General features: G+C 44.0%; 1 protein-coding gene across 1 annotated transcript in view; it reads right to left on the bottom strand.

Annotated features, from left to right (window-relative positions):
- The window catches only part of VWF (von Willebrand factor), a 246,104-nt gene that overhangs the window by 154,438 nt on the left and 79,109 nt on the right, over nucleotides 1-12,557 (bottom strand). Inside the window, exons 16-18 of the mRNA XM_034784806.1 lie at nucleotides 8,089-8,329; nucleotides 6,707-6,801; nucleotides 2,952-3,112 (exon numbers count right to left, since the gene is read on the bottom strand). Coding sequence (XP_034640697.1) covers nucleotides 2,952-3,112; nucleotides 6,707-6,801; nucleotides 8,089-8,329 — 497 coding nt within the window. The remainder of the gene's footprint in view (nucleotides 1-2,951; nucleotides 3,113-6,706; nucleotides 6,802-8,088; nucleotides 8,330-12,557) is intronic.

The following is a 12,557-nucleotide window of genomic DNA, read 5'->3' as shown; positions in this document are numbered from 1 at the left end:
ATTTTTCATTGAAAAATCAAATGCCCTAAATGGAAACATTCTCTGTTTTCAAGCAAAAACCAAAACATTTTGACCGCAAACTGAAATACCGGGAGCGCCACCTTCCCTAACCAAGAAGGGAGGTCTTGATGCATCACAGATGTAGTTAACAAGGAGCCCAGCCTAAAGAGGAGAATGGGAACATGATGTACCTGAATTATAACTCCCAGAAGGCACCATTTCAGAATAAAAATATATTGGATTGTGGCCAAAATATGTTGGGTTTTAACTTTTCTCCAAAAACTCAGAATTTTCTGGGGGAGGGGGAGGAGGAAACCTTTTCTTATCAGCTCTAGAATTGGTTAAAATCTGATACTCTGCACCACATGCTTTAAAATGTCAAAGAAAAGACTGTGCTTGGAGCAGCTTACACTCTAAGTAGTGAGACCTCAACAAAGGAGATGCACTGGGGGGCCCAGAGGGAGAGTCTCTTTTTATATATGTATTTATTAACGTTGGGTGGGTGACAGAATTTCTACTGATACAAGTTAGCATTAGTAAACATGGTGGAAATAGTGACCAAAATTTTAAAAAAATGGGTGCCTAAAGTTGGCCTTCTAAATTCATATTTAGGAACTTACATCATTGGCCTCATTTTTCCAAAGTGCTCAGCACCCAGCAACTCGTATTGAAATTACTGGGAACTACTGGATACTTATCCTAGTATTTATTTGCGTGCCTACATACTAATTTAGGAGGCTAAATACAATCACTCATTTTATAAAACCTTGCCCTTAACTTCTAGTAGTGCACATGCTTTCCTTTATTAACTAAAAGCAAATCTCCACACAAGGAAATCTGCACTACTTCGAGCTCAAACCTTAAATAGCTGTAAACAAAAATCAGCTCCATAATTAACAAAAAACCTTTCCCCTTTGGTTTATGCTAGGTTTGTAGACAGGCAGATAAATGATCTAGTTTAGAAGACAGTATTAACAGGCCTTGGACTACTATAAATGTAGTTCCAAGCAGAGTCTCTGAGTTTTAAGGAAAGTTAAATCAAGACACAACAAAACCCCGTTTGCCAGCATTTTTTCCCTAAAATAATTTGTTCAACAATTTTTTTCCTTCATATGTCATATAAATTATTCACAGATAAATGTTTTCATTCTCCGATCAGTTTTACTAGGGGGAGTGGGCACAGAAGCACTGCCTACAGCAGCTGTATAAAAGATACACTTTGAGTTCCAACTATAACCCACCCAAATTGGCCTCTGGGCACTAGCAGCTGTGTGGGTGAGTGAGACCTTAACCACACCTCCTTACCTGGCTAGACAAGCCCCAATAGGTTGTGCAGCATCCCTACCCCATGCTCTGAGAATGATGGCTGCAGCATTCTCATAGATTCCATAGGGATTAAGGCCTGAAGGGACCATTAGATCATCTAGTCTGGCCTCCGGTATATCACAGATTATTAAATCTCACCCAGATACTCCTATATTGAATCCGCTGATGTAAATTAGACTAAAGCATATCAGTCCTCGGGACTAAACTGTTGTGTAGTAAGAGAGCCACACAGGCAGAGAGCAGGAGAGACCAAGGTGCCACCTACACCTGAGGCTCCTGCAATGCCAGGGAATTGATTAGTGAGATACACTTAGATGATGCTAGCAAATGATCCATTGCCCATGCTGAATAGAACGGCAAAAACCCTAAGTCCCTGCCAATTTGACCCGGGGGGGAGGGGGAGGAATTCCATCCTGACCGCAAAACTAGAGACAAGTTTGACCTTGAGCACAATAAGCAATGCACATTAGACAGGAATCAAAAGCTATGTCTCCACTTGGAGCTGGGGCTGTGAATCCCAGCTCAAGTAGACATATTCATCATAGCTCTCATTGTCCTAGAGTGCTAAAAACAGAATGTAGCCACAGCAGCATGAGCTGTGGGGTGGGCTAGCCGCCCCGAGTACATGCCTATGGTCTCAGATGGGTATGTACTTGATATGGCAAGGCCATAGCGCTGCTCATGTTGCCATGGCTACATTCTATTTTTAGCATGCTAGCACAAAGAAAGCTAGCACATGTATGTCTCCTCAAACTGGGAATAACACCCCAGATCCAAGTCTAAATGTACCCTAAGAAGGAGGATTTTCTATACCGCCTCACATAGGCACTGACTTCATGGGTGCTCCAGGGCTGGTGCACCCACGGGAAAAAAATAGTGGGTGCTCAGCACCCACCAGCAGGCCCTACCAATCAGCTCCTCACCCACCCCCAGTGCCTCCTGCCTCCCGTGGATCAGCTGTTCAGCAGCATGCAGGAGGCGCTGGGGGGAGGAGGAGGAGCGAGGGTGGGTGCGCTCGGGGGAGGAGGCAGAATGGGGCGGGAAGAGGAGGGGCAGGGCAGGAAGAGGTAGGGCGGGGATGGGACCTTGGAGGAAGGGGTGGAGTGGGGCAGGGCCAGGGGCGGAGCAGGGATCGAGCACCCCCGGGGAATTCAGAAAGTAGGCACCTCTGCTGCCTCAGAACACTGGTCCACCCTGTCTGGTGTCCCATCTCCAGCTGTGGCCAATCTCAAATGCTTCAAAGAAAGGCAAAACTCATCAGGGTAATTGGGCATTAGAGAAAAAAATCCTTCCTGCAGGCAGCCAGCTGAAGCCCTGAAGCATGAGATTTAATCAGTCATTGTCTTGGTGCATAGTCATTCTGGATGCTTTCTATGAAAGGATGCTAGGTAGGAGGAAGGGATTCTCTGTGCATTTTCCCTTCCCAATATACCTGCTCTGGGGCATCAAAATGTGGCTGTTAGCACTCAAGTATTATGCTACCTGTTGCAGAATACACTGCAACCAACCACATGGTTTTGAACAGCAGGAAAGCTGTGGATGGGAAAGAATGAAAGAAAGAACATCAGGATGATCCACTTTTATTTGCCTCAGTTACTAAACATAGCAATTCACATTTTGCTTACCATTCCTTTGGGACAGAGGCATCCAGATATACAGCCATGGCTAGCACACTCTAAGTCGTAGTTCTGGCAGGTCTTGGTACACTCTATCCCTTCAGCTCTTGGATTGTTTGGAGGACAAACAAACTTGTCCATAGGTGCCCTGCATATCAAGCTTCTTTTTACTTGAAGAAAGAACATTTAAACAATTGTAATTAAGAAGAAAATGTCATTAGGATAGCACTGCTCCTAGGGATCTGTCAGCATCGTGATTAGAAGCTTGGTTTTGTGAAAGGACTAAAGCAGAACATAGGTTCCAAACCAAGTTTCCCACGCCTGTGTGGCTAGAGGGTAACATTTCTAAAAACCCCAGTGAAAGTCAATGGGACAACACAAAAGTTGTACTGCTTTAACTACACCAGTATGGTGAAAGCAGTACAATCCCTTAACGTGAGCACAGTTATACTGAGAGAAAGGTGCTTGTACCATATAGGTGATGCCCCTTAAGGAAGGGGAATAAGGTATATCAGTGTAAAGCACTCAGTATAATTCATCCTCATTAGGCTGATACAACTATAGGTATGTCAACAGTGTGCACACCATTATGGCAGTGTGCCGAGTACACGCAATACACACTCCCCTAGCATGGATATAAATAGCAGTGTATACGATAAGGCTCTGCTTAGATGAATAAAGACATGCCAGAACCTTAGGGTATTCACCTTACACAGCTCTCTACATGCCCAAGCAGTGCCTCTCCCATCTATACACTGTTATTTGTAGCAGCGTAGTGTCCTGCTGCCTCCCTGCTGCAGAGCCTATCCCCACTGGAGAGCAAGACTCCAGCAGCAGGTATATGCTCCATCAAGGAAAGGCAATAGGGAAAGTCTCTGGCAGCTCCACGTTGCTCGAGCCTTTCCCCACTGTCTTACCGCTGACCAGAGTCTTTCACTGCTGTGTGTAACTACCCACACCCTACATGCCGCCACCAGTGATGTTCAGCATAGACATAGCCTAGATCAGTAAAAGAAAATCCCTTGTGACACCCTGGCACTCCAATATTCACCACTGTCATGTAATTAGGATATGTTTTTGTGACGAACTGGGACTGTTCTTGCTGGGGTGTGTGAATGCTGACAGGGGAGTGTGACTAGGATGGTCTGCATCGGGGGATGGGAGTCTGCCCGAGGGAACATACCTGAGCTTGTAACATGAGAACCCAGGAAGGGGTTGGAGGCCAGGTGACTCCGGGCCCGGGAAACTGAACAAAGGCTGTGGGAGGGGTCGCTGAAGGAGAGTGCTGGAAGCAGGCTGGAGAGATGGCTGGGAGGCAGAGATGGCTCTGACCCCCCCCCCCAAAGGGGGGTGGGCTGGGATGCCCTGGGACCCCAAGCTGGACCTAACTGAGGGGGGCCCTGTTGTCTGTGCCTGCAAGACCTGTCTTGGACTGTATTCCTGTCATCCAAATAAACCTTCTGCTTTACTGGCTGGCTGAGAGTCATGGTGAATCGCAGGAAGCCGGGGGTGCAGGGCCCTGAGTTCCCCAATACTCCGTGACAGTTTTGTACAAAGTATGCCTTGTGAGGTAACATTCTAAAAGTCTTGATCTGCTAGTCAGTAATATCTTGTTGAACTGTATGTGCTATTGTCATATGTGAAGTTATGAAGTTGAGCTATGCATGTGGTACTGAAACGTGTTGGGAGGTTGAAAACACTCATAAGCAGCCTTATAACAATAAAAAGGCCAAACAAGGTTAATGGCTTATTGAGGAAATGCACACAAGCACACGGATTACCTCAGGAACTGTGTACAATAGAAGCCTCTTAGAGATATCACTACACAATGGGAACTGTTTGACCCAGGTCACAACAAAGAGCTTTCCAGGAATTGGGAAGAAGATATAAAAGGGGGGAAATGACATCATGAGGGTTCCTCATTCTCCCTACAACAACACCCCTGGAAATACCTGAGGAACAAGGACTGAACTGGGGGAAGTGATGGTCCCAGGCTAGAGGGATTTCTAGCTTGTGTATGCAAACCTGGAAAGCCCAAGCTGCAGAGCCTAGGCAGCTTGTGCCTAAAGAATCTGCCAGCCTGTTTATCACTCCGGGTGAGCATTTGCTAATTCACATCCTACCTATCTCGTGTGTTAAGCTCAGTTTGCGGTTTTGTTTATTTACTAAGGTAATCTGCTTTGATCTGTTTGCTATCGCTTAAAATCTATCTTTTCTAGTTAATAAACTTGTTTCTGTTTTAACTAAAACCAGTCTGTGGAAATCATACTCGGGGCAGAAAGCTTTGTATATTCCTCTCCTCATTGAGGGAGGGGGTGAATTTCATGAGCATAAGCTGTGCAGTTCCCTGTGCCGTGCAAAACAGTATAATTTTGGATTTATCCTCCAAAGAGGGGTGCATGCCTTAGGAACTGGGAGGTACCTGAGCTATGCCTTCCCATGCAGGGGCTGGTTAAAGAACTTACGTGTGTCCCTACCTGTGTGTATGCTGGTGAAAGAGCAAGCTTGGAGAGTTTAGCAACTTGTCACAGCGGCACAGTGTAAAGGGAGCCCAAACTGGTGGGTCAGGCAGGCTCAGTGGTACCCCAGTTCCAAGTGGCACCCTGGGGGGAACCCATCACACACCCCTCTGACCAACATAGTTATAAAGTTACCAGACTTTTGGGGTTTCCATTTTTTGATGGAGAGTCAACCTTTTTCAACCAGCGCTTGTTATATTTATTTGTGTTTATTTATTTTTAAAAAATATCTAAACAGATCCCTATCCAAGACCCTAGGTGACCTAACACACCGTTCACAATACCGGTAAAGCTCAGCAGCATTCAAGTAATCAGTTCAACTGGAATTCAGCCAACTCTATCCCTTCATGATCCTGGAAGCATACCTTTGGCCCTCTCCAAACCCCCTTTTAAACTGGTGTCTTTTGCAGCTTGCCCAGAAAGTCATTCAATTTGGGCTCTTTCTGACAACTTCCAGAGTCCCTGAACCTGCACAGAGAACACCTTGCCAGCTGGCCCCTCTCTTTTATAACAAGGGGGATCCAGCTCACATGCCCCTGTGGACCACAGGTCTGTTAACATAGCAAGGGGAGAGAGGGGTCCCTCTTGTAGGCTGGTTCCAGGCCATTCAGGGCTATATAGGTCATAACCAACAGCTTAGACACCCTCAGGAGACCAATGGGCAGCCAGTGCAGTTCCTGGAGTCATGTGCTCCTAGTGAGTCACTCCACTCAGTGAGCCAGCTGTTGTGTTTTACACCAACTTTGGTCTCCAAATGGTTTTAAGGTGTAGCCTCTTGTAGAGTAAATTGTGATAGTATAATTGTAAGGTTACAAAAGTCTGGATAACAGAGACAAGGGCCACATCTAAAAGAAAAGCTTACAACTTCCTTGCCAAACAAAGAGGATAAAAAGCTGACTGGATCTCTGCTGTAATGTGATTGTCCAATAGCAACTGGGGGGGAGGGGGCTAAAATTAACCCTAAGTGATCATCACCCTTAATCCCTTTAGCTAAAGGGAAACTGCAATGGTAGCTGTAATTGCTTTATGAATCAATCCTGAGTGGTGCTCAGCATCTCACTGCAATGCAATGAACACCCTCCTGAAGATGGAAATGTAGCCAACTCCATCCCATAGAAGGCACAGTTTTTATAGACACACTCCCACCCACCCAAGCACTACTGTTGCATCCCTTTCCTCAAACCATGTAGCAAAATACTGTAGAAAAGAATAACAACAAATATAATTTTTTTAAAGCATACTAACTTCTGGCAGATGGCTGATGGTCAAAGAAAACATCTGGCAGGAAGGTACCAGGGAGTCTGTTTGTAGTGCAGTGCATGAAGCCGTTTTCACAATAGCTATGAAAGAAAAACAAACACCGGCTATATTTAACAAACTGACATTTAACTTTCACTTACATTATGGTTTTTAAAGAGTCTACAAGAAATGCTCAAGAAATGCAAGGCTGTAGCTAGCAATTTGTACATACACTGGGCAATCATAGTTCCATACCCACTGTATATCCTTAACCCAGTGGTTCTTAACCAGGGGTACACGTACCCCTGGGGGATGCAGAGGGGGGTACATCAACTCATCTAGATATTTGCCTAATTGTACAACAGGCTACATATAAAAAGCACTTGCAAAGTCAGTACAAACTAAAATTTCATACGGACAATGACTTGTTTATACTGCTCTATATACTATACATTGACATGTGAGTACAGTAGTTATATTCCAATTGATTTATTTTATAATTATATAGTAAACATAAGAAAGTAAGTAATTTTTCAGTAATAATGTGCAGTGACACTTTTCTATTTTTATGTCTGATTTTGTAAGCATGTAGTTTGTAAGTGAAGTAGTTTGTAAGTGAAGTGTACGCACGACAACTCAGACTCCTGGAAGCAGTACACTAGTCTGGAAAGGTTGAGAGCCACTGCCTTAACCTATCAAGGCAAACTTGCCTTTAAGCACACATTATTATTCATTATTACATTACTCCAGTGTCGTACTGATGTAACACAACTGAAATGAATGGAGCTACACTGGCATAAAACTGAGTAACAGAGTGGTGACACAGCCCTATTTGGTGCAATGTGGAGGAGAAGTGGCCTCTTACTGCTCTCAATGTGACCTCTCTGGTTAAGGGGAAAATGAGAGGATATTATTCCAAAAATTGGGCTTGTCAGGAACAATTCATCAATTCAATTCCTAGTTGCCACTTAATAATTATAAATGCTACTTAGTAGTTGCTTTTTTTGATAGAGATAATTTGGTTTTAAGCATTTTAAAAAATGTATTAGTGTGCATTAAAAAGACATTTTTTAAAGTATTTAAAGGGCTATTGTAAGCAAGATACTAAACTCCATTTCAAATTGGCAGAATGTTTTGCAGAAAAATTTGGTTTTATATCCTGCTTCCTGATGCAGATGCTTTTGATACGTCCTGGGAAGATGCCTAGATTTAGGTTAGTTATGGGCAAACCCTTAATTAGTTTAAATCGGCACAGATCCTTTGACTTCAGTATAGCGATGCCAATTTACACCAGCGGTTTGGCCTAGTTATCTAATGAGGCTTTTCAAAAACTTCTTTAAATGGTATGTAAAGAAATAACTGAAATCAGTTATGAGTACTGCACTTACCACATGGTGTAATGATCTGAAAAGACATCATCTGGTTGGAAGATCTCACCATCATAGTAGCAAGAGCACTGGGACTTTGGTACACAATCTCCATCCTCATCAATGTATTGCCCATGTGGACAATAGCAGCCTTCCATGCAGAACTCATTGCAGCCTACATCTGGGTAGGATAGAGATCGGCAGGTCTGGTTGCATGGAGTTCCACACTGCTGGTAAATTTGGCCTTCTGGACAAGTCATTGCTGTTAAATAATACACATCAATGAAACCACAATGGAAAGACCCACTGTCCCGTACAATTCATGTAATCAGTGGGGAACATTTTTACATTAACAGATATATTATATAGGGCTGATCCAAAGCCCATTGAAATCAATGAAAAGTCTTCCATTGGCTTCAGCTGACTTTGGACCAGGCTGTAAATGAATAGCTGCCTATTTTTGGATCTGATAACAGTGTTGTTGTTTTTTCTGATTCACTTTTACTATTAGATCTTTTTATCCTAACAAGGAGATGATTTCAAAAAGAACAGAAAACCCACCAGTGGGTGGCACATCAAGGGCCATATCCTGCTGGCGTAACTCATGCAGATAGTTCCACTGAAGTCAATGGAACAACTTGTACAATGTGAGCAAGGTACAGCATCAAGCAGAATCGATAATGAATGTTGGAAAAAGATTCCCATAAATGGGGGGAAAGGATAATACAAACTGCCTCCAGTTTCTGCTGTTACTTGGCTCTAAAAGGGAGTTGTGGGTTTACAAAATCATTGTTCTACCTGTATCTTTCCTTCTTTTTACTTAGTTTTCATAAACAATGTAGTTTAGGGTCAAGATGGCCAAAAATGGGCACCTATGGTTAGATTCCTAAATCAATGTATAAGTGGCATGATTTTCAAAAAGTGCTGAGCACCCAGCAGTCAGCACTTTTTACAGTCAGACCCCTTCTTCAGGGACCTAACTATGACCTTCAGAGCCTAATTTTGGGGCTCTGCCTTCTAATATCTTGATCTACTTCTGTAATTAGTAGTATTGATTTGGAGGTGTTTCTTGGTTTGTACCTGCATCCAACACGAGGTGGCAGCAATGACAACAAATGTACATGTAGTGTAGTTGTAGCCGTGTCAGTCCTCGCCTTTCCACAAGACCGGGAACAGGCCGCTCTCGGGGTCATGCTATTTCTGCTCAAAGGCTGTATTGTTAACTAGGATTCGCAGAAGCATTCGGATTTGTAACAAGCTTATAATGGAAACAGCAGGGTTCTAAGTTGATGTAGGACACTCAATGGAGTGAGGACAGCAGCTGCAGATCAGACTTTGTAAGCTTCTATCACAACTAAAGCTTAGGTCAAGGGGGGTGCAGGAGCCTTCTCAGCGTTCTACCCTGCAGAAGGGCCAGACAATCCCAGCCCTTGTATTCCCCAAGCAGAAGGCCTTGAAGACTCTAGGGCTCCCTCCTGGTTATCAGAGAAACCCCAAAAGGAATAGCGAATGGTCGGGCCATGGCTCCACCCTCTTCCACACCAGCCAATGGACGTAAGCCAGCACAGGGGCTAAGAGAGCACATGCTGCACTCTGTTAAAGAGTGCAAGGTTGGCCACTGATCTATGCTCCTCCCATCCCACTCTCCTGGTATTGCTCCTACCTCAGACACGATACTACTGGGAACTGTCCCTCTGCACCCCATGCTACCAGTCCCAAAGACATAATCTATTTATGTTAGGTACCTATATGGCTCTCATTACCCATTTCAAAGTCTTTAATAGATGAGATGTTGCGGCACAGAGAGGCTACATGACTTGTCCAAGGTCACACAGGAAGTTTGTAGTAGAGCAGGGACTAGAACGCATGTCTCCGAACTCCTACGCTAGTGCTTTAACCACCATCCTTCCTCTCGCAATAGAGCCCTATGGGGTCCATCAAAGTTCACCAGAGCAATGGGCACCTATTGGAGAGCAAATACTCTGAGGCGTGGCCTGATTCAGCAATGAAAATAAAAGACACACTCTTTTATCCCAGTTGCATGGGCCTCTGGCTGCAGTTTAACAGCATGGCGCTTCCAATTTACACATGAAGGATCTATGTGGAAGCAGCTACTCCACTGCCCCAGACAGTATAGAATATGTTAGGGAGGGGCTGTGAGGCTCCAGCAATAGGGTAAGTGCCTATATCACACTGAACAGTTTAGAGAGACCATAGAATATGTGGTAACTACTTATGCTAAACCATCTGTCCCACCTTCCATTTAGCTGTGACACTCAGAGTAACTTTCCCAGACCTGAAGAGGAGCACTGTGTGGCTTGAAAGCTTGTCTCTCTCACCAACAGAAGTTGGTCCAGTAAAAGATATTACCTCACCCATCTTGTCCTTAATATCCTGGGACCGACACGGCTACAGCTACACCACACTGAACAATTTGACAGACAAAGCAGAGGAGCACTTTCAAAGGACTCCTTCATCATTACTAAGGTAGGAGGGTTATGATTGTGATTTACTGTAGAGCTACCATTGGAAAAGGAATTGGTTTGGGAAACTAAAACCACAGGGAGTTTGAATCCAGACACCCATTTGACTTAGAACAACGCTTTCTTAGCTCTCGTCCCCTAACGCCCCTACTCTACTTGCGCTACATTGATGACATCTTCATCATCTGGACCCATGGAAAAGAAGCCCTTGAGGAATTTCACCATGATTTCAATAATTTCCATCCCACCATCAACCTCAGCCTAGATCAATCCACACAAGCGGTCCATTTCCTGGACACTACTGTGCTAATAAGTGATGGTCACATAAATACCACCCTATACCGGAAACCTACTGACCGCTACACTTACCTACATGCCTCCAGCTTCCATCCAGGACACACCACACGATCCATTGTCTACAGCCAAGCTCTAAGATATAACCGCATTTGCTCCAATCCCTCAGATAGAGACAAGCACCTACAAGATCTCTATCAAGCATTCTTAAAACTACAATACCCATCTGCTGAAGTGAAAAAATAGATTGACAGAGCCAGACGAGTACCCAGAAGTCACCTCCTACAAGACAGGCCCAACAAAGAAAATAACAGAACACCACTAGCTGTCACCTTCAGCCCCCAACTAAAACCTCTCCAGCGCATCATCAGAGATCTACAACCTATCCTGAAAGATGATCCTTTACTCTCACAGATCTTGGGAGACAGACCTGTCCTCGCTTACAGACAACCCCCCAACCTAAAGCAAATACTCACCAGCAACCACGCATCACTGAACAAAACCACTAACCCAGGAACCTATCCTTGTAACAAACCCCGATGCCAACTCTGTCCACATATCTATTCAAGTGACATCATCATAGGACCTAATCACATCAGCCATACCATCAGGGGCTCGTTCACCTGCACATCTACCAATGTGATATATGCCATCATGTGCCAGCAATGCCCCTCTGCCATGTACATTGGCCAAACCAGACAGTCTCTACGCAAAAGAATTAATGGACACAAATCTGACATCAGGAATCATAATACTCAAAAACCAGTGGGAGAACACTTTAACCTGTCTGGTCATTCAGTGACAGACCTGCGGGTGGCTATATTACAACAGAAAAACTTCAAAAACAGACTCCAACGAGAGACTGCTGAGCTGGAAACTAGACACAATCAACAAAGGATTGAATAAGGACTGGGAATGGCTGAGCCATTACAAACATTGAATCTATCTCCCCTTGTAAGTATTCTCACACTTCTTATCAACCTGTCTGTACTGGGTTAGCTTGATTATCACTTCAAAAGTTTTTTTTCTCTTACTTAATTGGCCTCTCAGAGTTGGTAAGACAACTCCCACCTGTTCATGCTCTCTGTATGTGTGTATATATATCTCCTCAATATATGTTCCATTCTATATGCATCCGAAGAAGTGGGCTGTAGTCCACGAAAGCTTATGCTCTAATAAATTTGTTAGTCTCTAAGGTGCCACAAGTACTCCTGTTCTTTTTGCGGATACAGACTAACACGGCTGCTACTCTGAAACCCATTTGTTTGAGTCTCGAAGTTTGGGATGGTTTAAATAAATGATTCCAGTTTTGCCCCATTTCTAATTATCCAGCAAATAGTTACACTCCTTGTTTCTAGTGACTGACAATGCCACAGCTTGTCCTAATTTTAGCTGAGGTACCATTACACGCCTTAGCTGCATATGCCCCTACTAAGGATTTAAAAGCATTCTCAGTTCTCCACAGTGGCTGCCCAACTGTCCAATGACATGTGCACATTCAAATTCCACCATGCTGCACCAACAAATGCAACCTTCTTCCCCTAAGAAACTTTATAAAAGCAGCAACTAAGGTCATGGAGGTGGGAGGAAAAAATTGACTTTACGCTTTGTAATTCATGCAATCAATCAATCAAACAAACAAAACCTTGTTGCCCTGAAAGGTTGTGCTGAAACTGAAAGGAAACAGATAGGCATATGTGACCTCTAAAAATG

Source organism: Trachemys scripta, chromosome 1 (genome assembly GCF_013100865.1).
Source record: "Trachemys scripta elegans isolate TJP31775 chromosome 1, CAS_Tse_1.0, whole genome shotgun sequence".
Lineage (NCBI taxonomy): Eukaryota > Metazoa > Chordata > Testudines > Emydidae > Trachemys > Trachemys scripta.
This window is presented reverse-complemented; position numbering and strand designations above follow the sequence as displayed.